The sequence below is a fragment of the Arvicola amphibius genome, chromosome 10 (assembly GCF_903992535.2).
Source record: "Arvicola amphibius chromosome 10, mArvAmp1.2, whole genome shotgun sequence".
Taxonomy (NCBI): domain Eukaryota; kingdom Metazoa; phylum Chordata; class Mammalia; order Rodentia; family Cricetidae; genus Arvicola; species Arvicola amphibius.
In genome coordinates, this window is record NC_052056.1 from 102,380,034 (window position 1) to 102,402,796 (window position 22,763).

General features: G+C 46.1%; 1 protein-coding gene across 6 annotated transcripts in view; it reads left to right on the top strand.

Annotated features, from left to right (window-relative positions):
* The window catches only part of LOC119824666 (radial spoke head 10 homolog B), a 65,927-nt gene that overhangs the window by 41,239 nt on the left and 1,925 nt on the right, over positions 1-22,763 (top strand). For all 6 annotated transcript variants that reach the window (XM_038344985.2, XM_038344988.2, XM_038344992.2 and 3 more), the window contains 12 exons: positions 494-670; positions 1,395-1,569; positions 2,537-2,658; positions 3,555-3,744; positions 4,563-4,677; positions 7,162-7,241; positions 7,460-7,608; positions 9,183-9,290; positions 9,969-10,112; positions 14,574-14,693; positions 17,622-17,712; positions 21,601-21,799. In XM_038344985.2, the coding sequence (XP_038200913.1) occupies positions 494-670; positions 1,395-1,569; positions 2,537-2,658; positions 3,555-3,744; positions 4,563-4,677; positions 7,162-7,241; positions 7,460-7,608; positions 9,183-9,290; positions 9,969-10,112; positions 14,574-14,693; positions 17,622-17,712; positions 21,601-21,799 (1,670 nt within the window). The remainder of the gene's footprint in view (positions 1-493; positions 671-1,394; positions 1,570-2,536; positions 2,659-3,554; positions 3,745-4,562; positions 4,678-7,161; positions 7,242-7,459; positions 7,609-9,182; positions 9,291-9,968; positions 10,113-14,573; positions 14,694-17,621; positions 17,713-21,600; positions 21,800-22,763) is intronic.

A 22,763-nucleotide genomic window follows, 5' to 3' on the forward strand; every position in this document is an offset into this window, starting at 1 on the left:
CTGAGCACGCATCCATCCACTGCGCTCTGCCTTGACTACGGGCGGGCGCAGTGCTGCAGTGCGACCAGCTGCCGCAAACGTCTGCCACTGTCGCCTCCCTGAAGTGTCGTCGTCCTGCCCCAGGTGGCTTTGGTTGAGGTGTTTTATCTCGGCAACAGACGACAAGCTAGAACAAGACCCAAAGTTGAGATTTACTGCTCTCAGCCGCACTTGGTAGTTGCTGTTACTTAGTCTTCTGCGATGGCCTCACACAGCTTTGATCCAACCTACAAGAGCGACGCTCTTTCCGTTTTATAATTCTATAAAGGGCTCAAATCATTTGCCATAGGTCAAAAGACAGCTAGCAGCTGGCTGAGCTGAAGCTGAGCCCAACCCTGGTTCTAGGTTCGTGTGCTCTACCCCTTCATATTACCAGCGTCTTTGCCATAACCTGAGTGTAGGTAAAAGGGGAGCATTCTGAGGATTTTATGCTGACAAGGTGCTTTCTTTTCAGAACGGCTTTGGAACATACACATGGTTTCTAAAGAGAATTCCCAACTCTCAGTATCCTTTAAGAAACGAATACATAGGAGCATTTGTAAACGGATTCCGTCACGGACATGGGAAGTTTTACTATGCCAGTGGAGCAATGTATGAGGGAGAATGGGTTTCCAACAAAAAGCATGGCAGGGTGAGTATAGCTGGGGAAATATGGTGAGGGGTGTATCTGGTAAGCTGCATTTCATTTTGTAAAGATAACTATTTTAGTTAGGTGATGACATGCATTTAGAGCTATTTATAACATTATCTGCTTCCTGGATATCAGAAATGATTTAATAAGTTTTTGTTATATGTGTATACAAATAAATGAGGGTGCTGGTTGCAAGTTATATCTAGCTTAAATTTTCATATATATGGCAAGGCGGGCTTTGGGGATGGCTTGCACTATTAACTCAGTGACGTCAGCATTTCCTTCCTAGCTACCCACGTGACAGCTTTACCCTTGCTTTGCCCTGCTCCCATGTGATTCCAGGCTTCACATTGCACACCCCACTAAGAGAAGGAAAAGCAACTCATTTCCCAGAGCTGAACTGGGTCATCTGTCCACCTCAGTCAGCACTTACCTTCCTGGGGTTGACAGATAGCAGGGAAGTTGGTACCTACTGAGATGGGTCCTCTGCTGGCCGTTCAGAAAGTTTACTAAGTTCATTCTGTGGCCTGGAGGTGATTAAACTTGGGGAGAGAGATTAGAAAAAGAGGAAGAGGAAAGAAGGAGGAGCCCTGATGTGAAACCCAACGGAGGATGATTCTTCGTGGTCTAAGTACATATCTTCAAAACATCCAAACCCTTGAAAACTCCCCTGATGAACACTGAATAATACCTCTCCCGCACCATCTGACATTGTGTTCCACAGGGCAGGATAACTTTCAAGAACGGACGAGTGTATGAAGGTCTGTTTTCCAATGACCACATTGCACAGTACCTTGAAACTGAAATCGATTACACACGAGGCCTGGACCGTCGGTCAGATGTCTCCCAAAGGAGCCGGCCGCCTCGGGGATCTTCTGCCAGTACTGATAGGGAGCCTGGTGGGTGAAAGTAAACTAATATCTTTTATTTATGTATTTGTTTGTTTGCTTTGCTTTTTGAGACAGAGTTTCTCTGTGTAACAGTCCTGGCTGTCCTGGAAGTCATTTTTGTAATCCTGGCTGTCCTGGAAGTCACTGAGTAGCCAAGAATAACCGTGAACTCCTGACCCTCCATCCTTCACCTCCCAAGTGCTAGGATGGCAGGAGTGCACCACTGTACCCAGTTTATATGCTGCTGGAGATGGCACCAGGGCTTTATGTGTGAGCCAAGCACTCTACCCACTGAGCTGCATTACTGTGGGAACTGCTAGTGCTCTACCACTGAACTGTTTCCACGCCTTCCTTTTGAACTTTTAATCTAAAAATGTCTCTATTTGTTGTTTGTGTGCATGCATGTGGTCGTCAGAGGACAACTTGTGTGTGTGGGGGGGGCTCCATTTGTCCTTTCACCGCGTAGGTCCCAGGGATCAAACACAGGTCATTCGCTTTGACAGCAAACACCTTTCCTTACTAAGCCATCACAGTGACCCTTAGTTTTTAATTTTGAAAAGGAGTATAAGTTGTCCAGGCTGGCCTTAAAGTCGCTCTGTAGCACAGGCTGGTCTTGAACACAGAATCCTCCTGCCTCAGCTTCCTCGGTGGCTGGTGCATAGCCTGTGCAACAATGCCTGGTTGTTGAATACTCTTCAATCACATTTTGATAAAACAACCATTCTGATGTGACATCAAAAGGATTTCTTTGAAAGATTTATTTATATTTATGTACATGTCTGTGGGTGCTCTCAGAGACCAGAAGAAAGTGCTGGATCCCCTAGAGCTGGAGCTACAGACAGTTCTGAGTTGCCTGTCATGGGTGCTAGGAACTAAACTCGGGTCCTCCAGAAGAGCAGCCTTCTTTCCAGCCCACATTAGAAGGATATTATCATTGCTTTTCACGGTCATCCCCCATATTTGCTTCATTCATTAGAGACCCTACGAAAGTTGGACGGCAGCGAAAGCCATTCTGTGTTAGGATCCAGTATTGAACTAGACTTAAATTTGTTGCTGGACATGTACCCTGAGGAAACCCAAGAAGAAGAAAAGAAGCAGGTAAATCCCCTTTGCCATTATACATTTACATTTTAGGCACTGTTTTTGTCTGCTGTGTTCCCGGGGGAGGCTCTGTCTAGACCATCTCAATCTGCATGGGAGTCCTGTAGTGAGCAGGTTTTGTGAGAGGGAAGCACTCAGTGGCAGTGCCTAGGGCCTCAGAGCCAACTGAAGCCCAAGGCTGTGGTCACCTCCCATTCGTGGAAGGTGGGGTCAGAGGAACTGCTGGGGTCAGAAAATCCTGGACTCCCTAGGAATCAAGAAACCCATTGTGGGACTGGAGAGATGGCTCTGTTAAGAGTATTTGTTGCATTTGGAGAGAACCTGGCTTTGGTTCCTAGCACTAACATGGTGGCTCATAACCATCTGTAACTCAGTTCCAGGGGGATCCTGTGCCTTTGCACTAGTCACATACATGGTACACATAGGTACATGCAGGCAAAACACTTATGCATGGAAAATAGAATAAATAAATCTAAAAATAATAAAAGAGGCAGGAGAAAGAAGCCTACTATGTTGGATGTGAGAGATAGCCCAGTGGTTAAGAGCTGCTCTTCCAGAAGCCCTAGGTTCAGTTCCCAGCACCCACATAGTAGCTAAGAAGCATCTGTAACTCGTTACAGTGGCTCCAATACCTTCTAGCCTCCACTGGTGCTGTGTGCTTATGGTGCACTGACATATGTTCAGGAAAAACATCTATACACGTAAACATTTAAAAATCTAAAAAAGAAAAGAAACCCACTGTGCATGATGGGTTACAGATGATATCTGTAATCCCAGCCAATGTGGGGGCTAGGAACTGAGCTCAGACTCCTTGCCCTCTGAGCCATCGGCTCCAGCCTCTTAGTTTTGTTCTAATGGGCACAGTTGGGTCCCACGCGCGGCCTTGTTTTCAGGTAGAATTCGCAGTCCTGAGGAACATTTCGGAGTTAAGGAGAATCTACTGCTTCTACAGCGGCCTCGGGTGTGACCACTCTCTGGACAACACCTTTCTCATGACCAAGCTTCACTTCTGGAGATTTCTGAAGGACTGTAGGTTTCACCACCACAACATCACCCTTGCAGATATGGACAGGGTGCTAAGTGGTGAGTATCCCAGGTTCTCTTCCTCTCTTGGTTACTGCTACCTGGAAACAAGCCAAGAAGTGGTGAGAGAGATTATGGGGAGATGGCTCAGTGTGAGGAACAAACGCTTCTGCCCAAACCCAAACCAACAGACATACAAACAAAAGGATACAGTGGGCGTGAGGCTTTTAATAACAATCTTGCAAGATTGGGTGTATGGCCTTATAAGTCATTGTAAAAGAGGGAATGGAAAGATTCCGAGAGCCAAAGGTAGTGGACATCTACAGTAAAAAGGAATTTGCCAGGCATGATAGGGCCACTGTACATACAAACTCACAGCAGCTGGGACCGCATGACAGGACCCGCATAAGATCAAGCCAGCCCAGATTCCAACACAGATGGGGAGGGGCTCATGAAATCCCACCCCTAGCTGAAGAGCCATTAGCAATTGATGGCTGCTGAGGGAGGAAGAGTCAGTTTGCCTCAGGGATGTGGTCCTTGACCAGCTAACCATAGTCAAGTAGATGGTTTTATTCCCACTCACATAGAGGCAGCATTAAGGGGACTCGGTGGGTTTTAAAAAGGAGCACGTGAAGTTGGTGATGGGGATGATAGGAGAGGAATTGGAGGGCAGGAAATGGGGGTGTGTGTTTGATCAAGCACATTATATACATGTATGAAATTATCTTTTGGGGGAGTGGGTTCAAGACAGGGTTTCTCTGTGTAACCGCCCTGGCTGGCCTGGAACTCCCTGAGATCCATGTGCCTCTTGTAAATATCTCATAATGTAACTGGAGCTCTTCTGCACAGTAGCAATCTCACCAACATTTTTCTTTCAGTCTATAATGGCATTCCAATCGAAGAAATCCACTCTCCGTTCAGAACTATACTCTTAAGAACATTCCTCAATTACCTCCTGCAGTTGGCTCACCACATCCATCACAAAGAGTTCCAGTAAGTGCCACGTCTGCGTCCCTGCATATCCCTGCATGGGGACCCAGTAAGTGCCATGTCTGTGTTCCCGCCAGGGGACCCAGGGGACCCTCTTTTTAACAGTAGCCATGGTCATTTTCACAGAGCTTTTCTGCGAAGTTCAACCACAATGCCTGGGTCCTGGATGAAAAGTTGGGAACCCCGATCTGAGTTGTTTTAGTTCTGAAAATGTAGCGCAAATAAGATACAGAGACAGATACTGGGGTTCAACCTAAAGATCAGAAAAACAAAACAGCAGCCACTGGCTCTTACCTCTACCTCAGACAGAAGTGGGCGAGATCGTGTCTCCAGGAACCCTGAGGACTCCACGCTCAGTTCCTGTCTCTCCCCTTTATACTCCTCTCTCTGCCCAGCCATATCGCTCCTGTCGCCACCTCCCTAGCACTGGGGTTAAAGGTGTGAGCCACTGTCCCCCACATGGCAGCTCACAGCTGTCTGTAACTCCAGCTCCAGGGAATCCAAAATCCTCACACAGGTGTACCTTTAAGCAAAACACCAATCACTGCTCATAAAAATAATTTAAAAAATTTTTGAGGGGCTGGAGAGATGGCTCAGAGGTTAAGAGCACTCAATGACTGTTCTTCCAGTGGTCCTGAGTTCAATTCCTAGCAACCACATGGTGGCTCACAACCATCTATAATGAGGTATGGCGCCCTCTTCTGATCTATAGGGATCTATGCGGGCAGAATACTGTATACATAATAAATAAATAAATCTTTAAAAAAAACAAAAAACAAAAACAAATTTTTTTGAGACAAGGTTTCACTGTAGCTTTGGAGCCTGTTCTGGAACTAGCTCTTGTAGACCAGGCTGGCCTCAAACTCAGAGATCCACCCATCTCTGTCTCCCGAGTGCTGGGATTAAAGGTATGAGCCACCACTGCCCAACAAAATAAATTATTTTTTAAAAAAAGAAATTAAGATCATCCGTAATGAGTTCAAGGCCAGCCTGAGCTACATAAGACCTTATCTCTCTTTCTTGGTTTTTCTGTCTGTCTGTCTATGTGTTTGTATGTATAAGTTCAATATATATGTATATATATTAACATAGCCTTATAACTACATAACTAGATTTTCAGAAGCGTACATTAAGTACATTGAATTCCTATGTATCCTGCACCCAGGTTCCCCTAGCACCAACCTCTTACCATAGTTGATTCATCCAGAGCAAGGACCCAGCACTGCACAGAGTCGTGGAACTCAGACATGATGGGAGGTGCCGAATGAAACCTGAGGCCATGCATGCTAGGCAGAATTCTACTACAGGGCTGCATCCCCAGCCAAAAGTTGCCCTTTCCCGTGGTCGCTTTTCTGTCCCAGGAGCTCACGCTACATTTTGCCTCCAAAGTATCTCAGTCTGTCAGTCTGTGACAGTTACACAGTCTCTGTCTTTCACAACCTCCCCATCTTAAAAAAAGAAAAAGTGAGCCAGGCGGTGGTGGCGCACGTCTTTAATCCCAGCACTCGGGAGGCAGAGGCAGGCGGATCTCTGAGTTCGAGGCCAGCCTGGTCTACAAGAGCTAGTTCCAGGACAGGCTCTAGAAACTACAGGGAAACCCTGTCTCGAAAAACCAAAAAAAGAAAAAAGAAAAAGAAAAAAATGTTCATTGGTTATTTTGTAAAGTGTCTCACAATTTGGGTTTGCACTCTGATCTTTTGCCACAATTACACTGAGGTGAGGTGAGAGATTTGGGGCAGATTAGGTTTGAACTTTTTAGATCTTTTTGTGCATGTTTATGGTATGTGTGTAGTGTGTGTGTGTGCGTGTGTAATGTGTGTGTGTGCAGGCACGAGTGTGCCAAGGCGTGCATGTGACAGTCAGAGGACTATCTCAGGTATCAGTCCTCACCTTCCACCTTGTTTGACACAAGATCCCTTTGTCGTTGCCAGTGTGTACACACGCTAGCTGGCCTGCAAGCTTCTGGGGATCCTCCTGTTATTGTCCCCCATCTGTAGAGCTCTGGAATTTCAGACGCGTGCTCTTACATCTTCCCTGTGTGCATTCCAGGTCCTTGGGCATTTCCAGCCGAGCCATCTCCTCACAAAACGGTATTGGCGGCACCTAACTTCACTGTGGCTTATGACTACTGTTCACAGAGAAGAGTGTTGCCAGTAGACGTCTCTGCCATAAACTTACTCTATTTCCCTTTCTTTTTTTTTTTTTTTTTTTTTTGGTTTTTCGAGACAGGGTTTCTCTGTGGCTTTGGAGCCTGTCCTGGACCTAGCTCTTGTAGACCAGGCTGGCCTCGAACTCACAGAGATCCGCCTGCCTCTGCCTCCCGAGTGCTGGGATTAAAGGCGTGCGCCACCACCGCCCGCCTTCTATTTCCCTTTCTTAATTCTACTTGTTAGAAGCCAGTTTTGTCATGTCTAGCCCACACGTCAGAAGAGGGAAGTTAAGCTCCGTCTCCTGGGATAATTAATTATGGTATCTTTTTCATCATAGGAACAGAAGCCCATCGCTCTTTTTGTGTTTTACAAAACTGATGACTGAGAACATTCATCCACATGCCTGCCAGGTAAAAGGTAAATACAAAAAATAATAGGGTTATATTTATCCTAGTCTAGCTACCCAGCTTGCCCGGGAGTCCCATCTGCCTCTAGGGTTACAGGCAGGTTTCCATGTCATATGCCTTTTGGGTATTGGGGATCTGAACTCTGGTCCTCATGATTGCACAAGAGAGTTTTTTTCCGCTGAGCCATCTCCCCAGCCCTGTAATCACTTCTGGATGTTGTATTTTTAGGTCATTTATTCAGTGAGCAGCAGCGGACGCTCTACTCAATGAATTATATCGATAAGTGCTGGGAGATTTACACGACCTACTGCAGACAAAACGAAGCCCCGCCCTATGAGCTAACAATGAAGATGAGGTATTTCCTCTGGATGCTGAAAGTGAGCTTAATAACTCTTAGGATGGATGTTGCCTTTATGTTGATAGGTACTTGGATTTTAATTAAAATAAATCAATGCTACATAATTAAGGGGGTGAAGATCTGTGGAGACCATTCAAGGCCACCAAATGCTTACAAGTCTCCTTTTACAGGAAGGAGACAGATAGCAAACGGTAAGGGCACAGGGATGTGTGCCTGGCACGCTCCCAGAACGGGGAAAGGAAGCCCTGAGCAATGTGGCCATCGAGAGGACGAGACAAAAAGCATCTTAAAAGTGCTTGCTTTGTATTTGTATCTACTATTGATTCAGGATGTGTGTGTGTGTGCGCGTGTGCGTGTGCGTGTGTGTGTGTGTGTGTGTGTGCGCGCGCGCGCGCGTGCGGGCAAACACATTTACCCCTCAGGCATCTTGTCAGCCCTGAATATCACTAAGGAGACAACACTAGGGCTGGAGAGGTAGCTCAGTGACAGGGCACTTGCTGCTTCTGCAGAGGGCCTGAGTTCAGTTCTCAGCACCCACACAGCAGCTCACAATCATCTGTAGCTCCAGTTCCATGGGATCTGATGCCTTCTCTTGGCCTCCTCCCTGGGCGTCAGGTGTGACTATGGTGCACATACATTCATGCAGGCAAAACACTCATATACAGAAAATAAAATAAATATAAAATTTTTAGCTGGTCAGAACTGGACTGTACCTTGTTCATGGTGTATTTGCCTATGGCAAACAGTTCCCAGCACTGCAAAACAAAAATGGTTGCTCAGCAAACAGCAGTTTTAAAATGTATTACTTTGGAAGCCAAGCATGGTGTTAAATTTCTATAATCTCAGCACTTGGGAGGCTGAGGCAGGAAGATCAGGAGTTCAAGGTCAGTCTATATATACTACATAGTAAGATCCTGTGTCAAAACAGAAAACAAAGTCATTAGTTTGAAAAACAATTGACATGTTCTGTATACATGTTCTCAAACTCACTGTTGCTAGCTTTGTTCAATAATATTTTAAATTTGTACTTGTGGGAATACAAAGAATGAGTTGGAAATAAACATTAGTGAGAGAGTATTTAGGAACATAACAGAATTATATATATATGAAAAGTGACAAAACCCTATTGTCTATAGGGAAATGTGTTTAAAAGTATATGTTTTGGGGTAAAATATTATACCTCTGTTTGTTCCCTTCTTTCCTTGTGTTCATTTATTTCTGAAGAGCAGTCATTTGTCCCTGCAGAGGTGGATCTACCCTCCTCCACGTCCCTAGCACTGGGATTATATGCCGTTGTGTGCTGGCCTTTTACATGGATGGTAGGAATGGAACTCGGGTCCTCACGTTTGCACAACAAGCATGTTACTGACAGAGCCATCTCCCCAGCCACCCAATGATTCTTATCTAAAGAAGGGTCTTTCTGTGTACCCCAGGCTGGCCTCAGATCCTCCTACCTCAACCTCCAAAGAATCAGCTTTTAAGCTACTGACTTCTGATACATTTTTCTCAAGGGGTTATGTTGCTGTCGTGGACATTAAAATCTATACCCACGTGCACTTAGAGGCATCTGTGTTTGGTGCCATCTTTTCACAGGACTTTAGGATGATAAACAAGGACTTAACCGCGACCAAATTCATGACTGTGATAGCGGAGGACAACCCTGTTGTGTATGACGGCACCGACAGCAACTTCGAACTTGAGGTTTGTAAAACGTCGCTACAAATGGGGCAGGTCCAGTTCAAGCTGCATGTGTCTTACGCTTTATGTATATAAAAAAGTGGGACGTGCCGGGCGGTGGTGGTGCACGCCTTTAATCCCAGCACTCGGGAGGCAGAGGTAGGCGGATCTCTGAGTTCAAGGCCAGCCTGGTCTACAAGAGCTAGTTCCAGGACAGGCTCTAGAAACTACAGGGAAACCCTGTCTCGAAAAACCAAAAAAAAAAAAAAAAAAAAAAAAAAAAAAAAAAAAAAGTGGGATGTGCGTATATACAGCTACCTTCTCAAAAACCAGAGACTAATATTAGAAAGGGCCTGGGGAGATGGCTGCATTGGTGACGTGCTTGCCGTGCAAGCGTGAGGGCCTGAGTTCAGATCCCGTCTCCAGCGCCCACATAAAAAGGTCAGGTGTGGGGGTGTATGCGTGTGATACTAATGCTGGGGAGGGGGAGAAAGGGGGATCCCTAGCGCTTGCTGGGTCAGCCGGGTGGGGAGCAGTAAAGAAAGACACCCAGCGTCATCCTCTGGCCTCCCCATTCATCTATGTGTTATTGTACACGTGTGTAGCACATATGCCGAAGGAGCAACAAATCACCAATCAATCCCTGGTGCACTCTGGAGTGTCAGAGTCAATGAGACCTCCCTATGCTTCCTGTCGTTGCAGCTGGTTTTCCTGGAATTCTTTGAAGCTCTCTTGTGCTTCTCACTCTGCTGCATTTTTGACCGGATGACTAGATCCTATTTAAAAGTTCCATATGATGATGCTACTGGAAACCGATACGGCAGCATTCACACAATTCTCAACCAGGTGACAGACAATATGGTAGAGTTTCTAAAGCGAGGGATGACTTCAACCTGGAGCGGTTAGACCCTCACCAAAACTGTCCCAAGCTTCCAATATATATACTTCCAAGAGATAACTTAGGACTTGGGAACGTGTACATTGTCTTTCACTGTTGGAAGGAGTGTGTGGTTTTGTTGTTTGTTGTTAGTGGAAATATATTTCCTGGTGTTGGTCACAGCAGTGGAAATAACACAGTGAAGGTCAGTATGAAAAGCAGCTGGACAGCTGAGAAAATCTCAGGCAAGCTACCAGGACATGCTTTGCTCGGTGTGCAGAGGGGAAAGCCCACCTGACAGCAAAGATGCCAAGAAACAGGTTCTGGATGTGCGTGTAACACTGAGCAGACCGTGAGCATTGGGTTGCCTGCAGGTACTGTGAGACCCCTGCAGAGGCAGGACCATGGTTTATTTTTTTTTTTTGATGTTTTTTTTTTTGAGGCAAACACACATTCTTTTATTTCAATCTTAATTACTGATACTAACTCTCATATCACACAGTGCATATGTGTGTGAGTGTGTGCATGCATGTGTGTTGTGTATATGTGATTTTTTTCTCATTTTTTTTATTAAAAATTTCCATCTCCTCCCCTCCTCCTCCCCCTCCCCTCCCCTCCCTTCCACCCATACCCCCACTCCCTCCCTCTCCAAGCCAAAGAGACATCAGGGTTCCCTTCACTATGTTAAGTCCAAGGTCCCCCCAAATGTGGCTGACGGTGGAGGAGGACTGAGAAACCAAGGACAACAGTGATTAGCTTGAACTCTACAGCATGGACGGGCTTACTGTGAGCCTTGTCAGTTTGGTTGCTCACCTTCCTGGACTTAGGGGGAGGACCATGGTTTATAAGGAAATTAAGATATAACAGATTTTTGTTTTGTTTTGTTTTTTGAGACAGGGTTTCTCTGTAGCTTTGAAGCCTCTCCTGGAACTCACTCTGTAGACCAGGTTGGCCTCGAACTCACAGAGATCCACATGCACCACCACTGTCCAGCGATATGACATATTTTTAGTGGGGGTTTCATGTTAGTAGACTTGAAGGGTTTCTGACATTTGAGACATTCACTTGGAGCCACAAGAGACATTCTAGTGGTCCCCTGAGCCCAACAGCTAGGAGAGTCTTTTATTTATTTATTTTGAGACAGGGTCTCACTATGTAGCCTGGCTGGCTGGACCTCACAGAACCCCCCCTGCTCTGCCTCCCCAGTAGTGGGATTAAAGATGTTCACCACCACACCCAGCTTGGAATCTCAAGCACTGAAGATACAGTAGAGGAAATAGACTCATCAGTCAAAGAAAACTTTAAATATAACAAAAGCTTAACACAAAATATCCAGGAAATATGGGACACCATGACAAAACAAAACCTAAGAATAATAGGGATAGAAGAAGGAGAAGCAGTCCAACTCAAAGGCACAGAAAATATATTTGACAAAATCATAGAAGAAAACTTTCTCAAACTAAAGAAAGAAATGCATATGAAGATACAAGAAGCTTACAGAACACCAAATAGACTGGATCAAAAAAGTCCCCTTGCCACATAATAATCAAAACACAGAATAAAAAAAGAATATTAAGAGCTACAAAGGAAAAAGACCAAGTAACATATAAAGGTAGACCTATCAGAATTACACCTGACTTCTCAGTGGAAACAGTCAAAGCCCAGAAGGTCATGGTCAGGTGTTATGCAGACATGCCAGCCCAAGCGACTACACCCAGCAAAACTTTTAATCACCATAGACAGACAAAACAATATATTCCAGACAGAACCAGATTTAACCAATACCTAGCCACAAACCCAGCCCTACACAAAGTACTAGAAGAAAAACTCCAACCCAAGGAAGTTGGCTAAATCAACGAAAACACAGACAATAAATGATCTCACAGCAGCAAATCCCATATCTATCACCATGCACAAAACTCAAGTCCAAATGGATCAAAGAGCTCAACATAAATCCAGCCACACTGAACCTCATAGAAGAGAAAGAGGGAAGTGCACTTGAATGCATTGGCACAGGGAACAACTTCCTAAATAGAACCCCAGCAGCACAGACACTGAGAGAAACATCCCACATTTAATAAGTCATATTATAAGTATCAGAGAACTCCACACAGGATGACTTACCCCTGAGAGGATGACACTGAGTCATCACAGTAACACTGTTGAGAGACAGAGCCTCCATGGCGTCTAGGTAAGAGGGAACTTGTCCCATTCTCAGGGTCCATAGCGAGACTAGTAGATTACATGTCAGAATCTTTAGAAGCCAGAAGACCTTGGAGAGTAATCTCTATTCACAAATGCTAAAAGAAAGAAACATCAAGCAAAAATTCTCTATTCAAGCCAGAAAGATGACTCTGTTGGTAAAGGCTCTTGCTGCAAAGCCTACAACCCGAGTTCAGTCCCAGAACCCACATGGTGGGAGGAGAGAACCGAGTCCACAATGCTATTCTCTAGGCTCCCTATGGGTACTGCTTGTCTCTGTCTGCTTGTGCGAGTGTAAAATAAAAGTTTATTTGAAAAACCTATATCCAGAAAAACTATCCCTTAAAATTGATGGGAAAATAGAACATCGAGAGAGAAACGAAATGTAAGAAAGTGGTAAATTACCGCATGCCTGTGTTGTCAACAACAAAACAGGAAAACAAAAAGACTCTAGCCATGTTCCAAAGGCCTTTATGTGGGCTACGTTCATGTTTTTAAAATAAATGTAACTTAAAGGAGGACAGGTGTGTTTTGGCTCATAGGTTCAGAGGAGCTTCATTCAGTTGATCCTAGCAAGGAAGTCACGTGGTAACAGAACCACGCAGTAGCTGCTTGTTCATTGAATAGAATGGGAAGTATATATAACCTTCAGCAGCCAGCCCCTGTGACCTACTTCTGTCCCCTGAACCCTAATTCCTAAGGTTGTGCAGCCTTCAAAACAGTGCCACAAAGTGGGGACTGAGGCCGTTTCAGGTTTGAACCACTGTCACCAGTTTGATGGCTTTAAATAATCAAAACAATTATATATATATAATATATATTACAATATAATATATATATGATTACATGCCTGTAATCTCAGTTCTCACGAGGTAAAGGCAGGAGGATCAGGAAAGGTCTTCCTGAGCTAGGACATGAGTTCAAGGCCACTCTGGGCTATCATGAGACCTTGTTTTTGTTTGTTGGTTTAGGTTTTTTTTTAAAAGATTTTATTTATTTATTACGTATACAGTGTTCTGCCTGCAGGCCAGAAGAGGGTGCCAGGTCCCATTATAGATGGTTGTGAGCCACCATGGGGTTGCTGGGAATTGAACTCAGAACCTCTGGAAGAGCAATCAGTGCTCTTAACCTCTGAGCCATCTCTCCAGTCCTGTTGGTTGTTTTTTAAGACAGAGGCAAGTAGATCTTTATGAGTTTGAGGTCAGCCTGGTCTATATTATATAACAAGTCCCAGGCCAACCAGGGCTCCATAGTAAGACCCTGTCTCAAAAAACAAACAAAACAACCAGCACGTGTTTTTTTGTTTTTTGTTTTTTTGTTTTTGCTCTTTTCTAGACAGGGTTTCTCTGTGTAGCCCTTGCTGTCCTGGGACTCTGTAGACCAGGCTGGTCTCACACCAAGAGATCCAGACATCATACACACATGCTTGAAAATAAATCTTCTAAAAAAAATGCTTCATCTAAAAAGATGGGGGCTGGAGAGATGGCTCAGCGGTTGGGAGCACTGGCTGTTCTTCCAGAGGACCCGGGTTCGATTCCCAGCGCCCACGTAACTCTAGTTTCTGGGGATCTGAAACCTTCACACCAATCCACATAAAATAAAGTTAAGTAAATTATAGAAAAAGATGGCAAGAAAAGAAAATGAAAATCGAGAACAGAACAAACAGTGGAATGTAGTTAATCACCCAGACAGAGGCATACACCAGCCTTGTCAGATGCTGCAGCGAGCCAGCCATAAATATAAAGACGTGGATAGGTGAAAGGGAAAGCAGGGGCTTGGTGTCCCATGCTGACAGCATTTCATATTATCAGGCATGGTGGAGCATGCTGGTGCGTGGTGGTGCATGACTATTCCCAACATTCAGGAGGTGGAGGCAGAAGAATCAGAACTTCAGGGTTCTCTTCTGCTATATATTGAGTCCAAGATCAACCTGGGCTACATGAGATCCTGCCTCAAAAGGAAGGGCGTGCCTAACGTATGATCACATTTATATAAAAGTAGAGAGTGCCAAGTGTCATGGGATGGATTGCGGAGTGAGGTCCGGAAGGTTGGATGTAGTGGGTGTGTTCACTGTCTTGTCTGAGGTGATGTTTCCCAGATGTGGATACATGCTTGGAGTGAGGTTGTCGTACATCAGTGACACCTCACTAAAGACTCACACGTGTATGCGTACGCTCGTGTGCACACGTCCATGGAAACCATAAGCTCACACGCTTCTCCTCCCTCAGAGCAACCACAGGAGCCCAAGTGCGATCACGAGCCGTGATTCTGATGTCCACTTCAGCAGTACCAAGTCGTCTTCTGACAAGATAGGAGCTTTGCCTGGCAGTAAGATCAAGAAGTCAGAGGTGAGCATTTACAATTCACCATGTCCTGACCACGTAGCCATTATGTGAAGAGCACCCTTCTGTGTTTTGAGGACCGCCCAGGGCAGGAATTCCATCTCCCGCTGACCTCACAGGCTGCTGTTGAGTAGAGGAAGTGAATAGCAGCAACCCTCATTTTCAGGGCCCTGCCAGGTGCCCAACACTTCCTAGGGATCAGCCCACTTAGAAGCCTCAGATGAACCTCAGGCATTGTTGTTACTTCTAGGAGCGAGAAAGGTTACATCATTGCCTGTGGTCCCAGCCCCAGCAAGCTGTGGAGCTGGGGGCTTGTGCCTGTGTGGTTTGATTCTAGAATCTGTATCTGTCATTGTGAGCCGGAGGGCTCCCACTGCAGGAGTATGTAAAGGTCTGGCTAGGTCTGAGTGCGATGGGGGGTGGGGGAGCCATCGGAGGAGCACAGCCTTTAGCAGACTCTCCGGCTTCCCCGTTGACACATCAGTTGGGAAACTCTCAGAAGCATCATGGTAAAGGATGGGAGGAGGGCTCGGGACCAAGGGGCTTTGGCGGGAAAGGGAAGGTGAGGGTGAGCTGGGAGCTTTGGCTTGGATGCCTAGGAGAATAAAGTTAGGCTTCAGTATAATGTTGAAGACCAGACTCTTCAGAGCTGAGATTGGAGGGGGGAAGTTACAGCTTGGTTATGGACATGCTTCAAGTGCCCGGTAAAACACGCAAGCGACCACAGCAGAAAGCCAGGGGCAGGGGTGAATTCTAGATGGAGACAGAAGCATGCGTGCGTCCACATGTATGTGACCGCTAACACTCTAGGGAGGGGATGCTCAGCAGGGACAGTGCCGCAGCAGCCAAGCTGCCTGCCTGAGCTGCCCACGAGTCCCACATATGGTGAGAGGAGAGGAGATTCCTACCAGGCGTCTTCTGGTCTCCACCCACGCGCACACAACTTTCCAGTAGGTGCTGGAACCAAACTGTTATTTGTTCCTTTAATGACACAAATTGAGCTGTTGTTTGTTTGGTTGGTGTGGTTGTCTTAAACACTTCACCTTTACCTATTTATATGTTGTTGCTTTTTAATATTTATTTTGTGGTGCTGGCACTTGAACTCAGGCCTAGTCCATGCTAGCAAGCACTCTGCCACTGAGCTATATTATATAGGGGTGGGTGTAACATGAATTCTAATTGGCCTTCATAAATAAAACCCAGAGTCAGATATTAGGGGGTGAAAGCTGAAGGATCAGAAAAGCGGTTTGGAGCCGGGCGGTGGTGGCGCACGCCTTTAATCCCAGCACTCGGGAGGCAGAGGCAGGCGGATCTCTGTGAGTTCGAGGCCAGCCTGGTCTACAAGAGCTAGTTCCAGGACAGGCTCTAAAAAAGCTACAGAGAAACCCTGTCTCGAAAAACCAAAAAAAAAAAAAAAAGAAAAAAGAAAAAAAAAAAAGAAAAGCGGTTTGGCCAGCTACTAGAAAGACCTTTCACCTCTACCAGTGCTCATACCGAAGGGGCAATCCTGTCCTCAGACTGCATCCTCAGTCTGCAATGAGCTCCTGTCTCCTCCCGCCTTATATTCCTCTCTCTACCCAGCCATATCACTCCTGTCTCCACCTCCCTAGTGCTGGGATTAAAGGCGTGGGACTCCCAAATACTGGGATTAAAGGTGTGTGCCACCATCACCTGGCCTCTAGTGGTTTAGCTCTGCACTCTGATCTTCAGGCAAGCTTTATTTGTTAAAATACAAACAAAATATCACTACAGGTGAGTATGTGTGTTTGGTTTTCTCAAGAAGGTCTGTCCCAGGGTGGCCTCAAGTTCCCTATGTGAGAAAGGATGGCCGTGAACTCGTGGTCTTTCTGCCTCTACCCCCCCCCCCCAAATTCTTAGAGTCCAGGCATGTACCACCACACCTGCCCAAACTTAAAGTTTTTAATTTATTTTTATGTGTATGAGTATTTCACCTGCATGTGTGTTTGTATGTGCTCGGTGTCTACACAAGCCAGAAGAGGGAACTGGAACCCTAGGTCTGGAGTTATAGATGGTTATGAGCTTCCAAGTGTGTGCTCAGTCCTTTGAAAGAGTCACAAGTGCTGCTATATCTCTCCAACCCCCACCCCAAAATGCAATATTTTAAAATTATGTACGTGTGTGCACTTGTGAGTGTGGGTGTCCACAAGGCCAGAAGAGGGTGCTGGATGTCCTGCAGCTAATATGATGCTCAGAACTAAAGTCAGGTCCTCCACAAGAGCCACAAGTGCTCCTGACCTTTGGGCCGGCTCTCTGACTCCAAACCACAATATTTTATTCAGTGAAAAAACAGCCAAATTAGCTCCTTGTCCCTCACCATGTGATGCCCAGGCCATCTTAAGACTCTGCCAACAAGCAGACTATTGCCAGGTTGAACCTTGACCTTGGTATAGAGCCCACATCCAAATAAGATACTTTATAATTTCAGAAACAAAAGATGAAGCAGGTGTGGTGATACACACTTTTAACTCCAGTACCTGGGAGGCAGAGACGGAGTGAGTTCAAGTGCATGCTGGTCTGCACAGAGATTTCAAGGCCAGCCAGGGCTACACACTTGAGATTTCGCCTCAAAAAATAAAAGTTAAGTTAGCTCAACACAAAAACAAGAATAGCCTCACCCTAGCGTGGGCTGTCGTATTGAGTTGGAGGCCAGAAGGGGCTACATGGAGAAAGCAAACAAATGAGACTATAACGCTATAGCTGGGCGAGTTGGTGCATACCTGTAAGCCCAGCTCTCTGCGAGCCGTGGCAGGAGGATTGCAAGTCTAGGGCTAGTCTGGAATGCCTCTAAACACAGCAGAAGCAAAAGAAGAAGAGCCTCTCAACAACCCCCGGAATATTTACAACATAGAAGACTGGTTTTAGTGTATAATGCTGCAGAATAACTGTTTCCTGGTTTTCTTTCTTTTTTCAAAGCCCAAGCTCAAGAAGTCCCTAAGTGAGGACAAAGACTCCAAAATGAACCTCAAGAATCAAGGAAAAGGGCTGGTGTTTATGTCCCCACACGGTGAGTGCCGCAACCGAGCGCACTGGGCTCACTAACCATTCTCCTGGTTGCACCATTATGGCATCTTCTGGCTCTGGGGGGCAGGGAACAATACTCAGGATTGAACCTTGAGCTTCACGTGAACCGGACACGTACTCTAACACAAGCTACAGCACCAGCCCTATGGTTCCGGTTCAGCTCCCTCCTGGCCTCCTCAGGCCCTAGAAGCTCCCTCTTAGCGCGGGGCAGCACTGCTGGCTACACCACAGTGGTCAGCTTTTCTCTCTAGACACAGTCTCATCCCATTCCCGCTCTGAGACGGAGTTCAACTGTGTAGCCCAGGCTGGCCTCAGACTCACAGAGAGCCACCTGCTTCTGCTTCCTGAGTGCTGGGATTGAGGGTGTGCACCCCCACAGCCTCCTGCACCCTCTTTAAAATGTACTTATTGAGAGTCGGTTTTGTGTACCCCACGCTGGTCTCTAACTTTATAGCTAGCTAAGGATGACTTTGAATTTCTGACCCTTCTGCCTCCATCTCTCAATTCCTAGGCTAAGAGGCATAAGCCACTACACCTGTTTTACACCTGAGGATCAAACCCAGGGCTTCGTGCATGCTGGACAAGCACTCTTGGGGGCTTCCAGCCTCCTCCTCCCTAGCTCTGCCGTGGGGACACTGGGGATTTTCTTCCACTGTGTCCTTGAGCCACTCAGCTGCCTGTAGCCTAGGTCCCATGACATCGCAGGCCCTGCGGTCCCTCCCTTCCTGACTGTACTCTGTAGCAGACTGCACACCGCATGGAACTCTCTTTCGGCTCTGTCCTCTTGGCATATTGCTTTGCACACATGGAGGTCAGGCTGTCTCTTCCTTCATTAATGATTCATTCCCAGCCGTGTGCACACATGCATCTCCCCTGCTACAAGTCACACACGTGTGCTCTCTTTTGTCCAGTGTTTCCCCCAGACTCAGGTGCCGCCTCTGCCCTTGCTGATGAAAGGCTTCTGTGTCTCCTCCCATGCTCTCCCTTAGGTCACGGCTGCTCACAGCTGCCGGCTCTTGTGGTGGCTGTTCTGTGCCTCCATCAAGACTGTGTTGAGGATGGAGCAGCCTCCAGAAATCTGCCCCCGGGCATCACCCCCTCTTTGTCTCCTTTGTGTAGCGATGGGAACGGCAGAGGGCCACTTCCCGCCACCCGGCTAGCTTTACCCAAAATAATTACATGGAACCTGTATTCATTTAAACACTGCCTGGCCCATTAGTTTCAGCCTCTGATTGACTAATTCTCATATCTTGCTTTAACCCATATTTAGTAATCTGTGTAGCACCACGAGGTGGTGTCTTACCGGGAAGGATCTTAGCCTGCGTCCATCTCAGAGATGAGAGCTATGGCATCTGCCTGAGGCATCTGCCAGACTCTGTTTTCTTTCTCCCACAATTCTGTTCTGTCTACTCCACCTACCTAATTTTCTGTCCTAGTAAAGGGCCAAGGCAGTTTCTTTATTAACCAAAAAAGTAACACATAGACAGATGACCCTCCTCCATCACCATTGTCTTTGGGTCACCATCCTCTCTGAGGACTATACCTAGCAAGAACCTTTCCCAGACCAAGACACACAGTTCCAGAACAGAAAGTTCTAAAGGGAAACCTAATTAATGCCTTTGTAAAATTTTTGTCTTGTGACTATCTTGTTTATGTAGGCCTGTGTGTTTCACAGTGGGTGTGTGGAGGTCAGGACGACGAACCTCTCTCCTTCCGTGTAGGTTCCAGGGATTAAACGGAAGTTATCTGGCTAGGTGGCAAGCATCTTTGCCCTCGTCATATCTACTTCGGCTTTTCGTTTTTGGAACAGCGTCTCTGCTCTGCACTGTTAGAGTACTTGTTAGCAACTGATCTTCAGCTCTAGCTGTATCTTGGTTTGCCCTGCACCTCTGGCCCTTTGACAGTGATTGAGCACCCACTGTGTGCCAGCTCCTGTACCTACAGCTACTGGTTTGTCTACTGTCAAGGCCAGTCTCTTGGCCCACATAGTCCCACTTCATCTGATGACTTCATTTGCATGGTTGTGACTAATGTTTGCTAGCTAGACGTCTCAGTTGAGTGGAAATATAAGAAGCAATAATTCTTCATTTTCAGACTTGTTTTGACTTTAGTAATTGGAGTCTTGGTTTGCATATAATTCCGTTCTCTGCATTATCTTTTCTTTTTGCCACTCTTGGGGTGGGATCAAGCTGTCACATGAGCTAGCAAAATGCCTACTATTGCACTGAGACATAAGCCCAGCACCAACTCTTTAAATTTTAAAATTTGTCAACTGACAAGTTAGGATTGCTTCAAAGCTACAAGTGACCAGGTATGGCGGGGCACACCTGTGATCTTGGCACTCGGTAGGTGTGGGCAGGAGAACCAGGACTTCACGGTCCTTGGCAGCACCATGCTGAGTTTGCAACCAGCCTGGCCTACACAACCATCTCAACCCCACACTAAAAAGACCAGAAAAATTATGATGATCGGAAAGAATCAGCTATTATCTTAGAAAGAAAGGGAAGGAGGAGGGCTGGTCCTGGGAAGCGTTTGGATTTGCAGGTCTCTAGAAGCCAGAGCTCTCTTGGAAACAAAGCTATTCTTATCTTAGTGGCACTCAGGCTCTGAATAAGCAGGAACAGATGGTATCGTGGACTTGTCCCAGATATCTAAATGCCAGTCTGGCTGAGAATGGAGGTGCCACTAGAGAGCCTCTCGCAGTTCTGCCCATCCCGCCCGCTCACTTCATGAGGGTCAGAGTACCGTCTGGGAATCTGATTCTCCTCACATGTTTTACACATCTGAGGAAATCATAAGATGACGCTAACTTGATAGGTCTTCACTTCAACAGGTGATACAAAAAATGGCATTTATGTTGGCAAAAGAATGCATTGTTATTCTCGAGTAACACAATAATTTCATAAATATGAAACTTACTAAGTTGTAACCTGAAGTATGACATTTGGTACAAACTCAGGTCTAGGAAGTTTTTGGAAAGTCTCAAAAGTGAATGTAAAAAATGATGTCTGCCACACGTTGACGAAGACATTCTTACTAAAGAGCAGGGGAGCACAGAGAGAGCTCCTGGGTTAAAAACACACATCTCAGGGTTGGAGAGATGGCTCAATGGTGAAGAACACTTGTTGCGGTTACAGAGGATCCGAGTTCAATTCCCAGCATCCACATGGTGATTCACAGTCACCTGTAACTTCAGTCCCAGGGATGCAAAGCCCTCTTCAGACCTCTGTGGACACCACACACTCATGTGCTGCACATATGTTCAGATAAAACACTTATACATAAAACGAATAAATCTAATAGGAAATAAATCTCCTAAAGAAATTTTTAAAGCAGATATTGCTCTGCCAGAGGACCAGAGTAGAGTTCCACAAACAGCTGCCTGTAACTCCAATTCCAGGGACTGTTACACCCTAATCTGTATGCTGCAGGTCCCTGCACTCACATGTGCACACACCCTTCCCCTGTATAGATCGTGTGTGTGTGTGTGATTTTTTTTTAAAAAGTGTGGCATGGTGGCACACACTTTTAATACCACAGCACTCAGGAGGCAGAGGCAGGCAGATCCCTGTGAGTTTAAGGCCAGCATGGTCTACAGAGCGAGTTCCAAGCCAGCCAGGACTACGCAGAGAGACCCGATCTCAAACAAAGCAAAATAAACAACAACAACAAAAACACATTTCTGCTGTTCAAGAAAAAGAAAGACACGGGAGGTGGCGGAAAAGCAGGACTGATAGTTGCCCTGGGCCGCTGTGCACTTGACTTGCTCCCCCGAGCTGTTGCGGATGCGTTCTGCAGTTTCCTCGGTCCTCACAGGCTGCCGTGGCATCGCCACACATCCTAATGTCTACATTAACTCACTCCATTGCAGAGAAATATGAAAAACCCAAAGATGATCAGAAAGAGAAACTCAACATATGGGTGAACAACCTCTATGTCTTCTTTGTGAGCGTGCTTTTCAGCGCCTACAAACGTGAGGAGATGCTCAAGGGGAAGATAAAGGAAAACCGGCTCGAGCAAGCAGCACTGGCTCAGCAGAGGCAGATAGAGGATGAAGAGCTGGAAGCCAGGTAGGACATGGTCCTGTCTGTCCTTCACAGGGCGTGCTCGGGTTTCTTTCAAGTCTTCAGGAGCTACCCAAGGCAGTACCACAGGCTTACAGTGAGACACACAGTATCCTAGGACCACAGGCTTACAGTGAAGCTTACAATGCTCTAGTCTCCAGTGGCACAAAAGAGAAAGACCTGGGGGCTGGAGATGGAGCTCAGTGGTAGACGCTTGCCTAACACGTGAGGCTTGAGTTTGGTCCCTAGCACTGGGAAAATATTTTTTGAAAAGACTTCTGCTCTTCCCAGAGCTTTGAAAACTTGTGTGTATCGTGCAGCTGGGTATGATGAAGCCTACAGCTCAGCTCTCAGGTGGGACAGCAGATACCATGACCTCATCAACAGGCTGCTTTCCAGCTGCTCAGCTTTCACAGCCCAGAAGAGCAGCTTCTAGGCTGCGGACAGGGCTGAGGGAAAGGTCCACAGTGCAGCACAAACTGAGACCTTCTTATCTGAGGGGGCTAGGAGGGGAGACACTCACACAGTTTCCTGACGGACTTCTTCTTTGTTCTCTCAAGTTGTTCTCATGATGTCCCCCCTTTCTCCGTTCTTTGCAGCTTACAATACCCAGCAAAAACTTTCAGGCAGTATAGGAGTCACATTTTAAGATCACATTTCATTTCTTAAGTTAATAATAATAATAATAATAATAATAATAATAATAATAATAATAATAATAGAGTCACCCTGACAACTCACATGCAATAAGTCTAAGTAACTTGTCGAAGAGCAAGGAAGGAACACTTTTTCTCAGTCAGCTGCACAGAAAGAATCAGTCATTTTGTTATCTATCTAGAGAGGAGGTCTATAAAGGGTTCCAAGGAGCTATAAAACTAAACCAGCAAGGTGTCGAAGAAAAATAAGGAAATTGTGTATTGTGTCCTATATGCCTGAGACTTCCCCTGCGCAATTTCAGGACCCAACATAA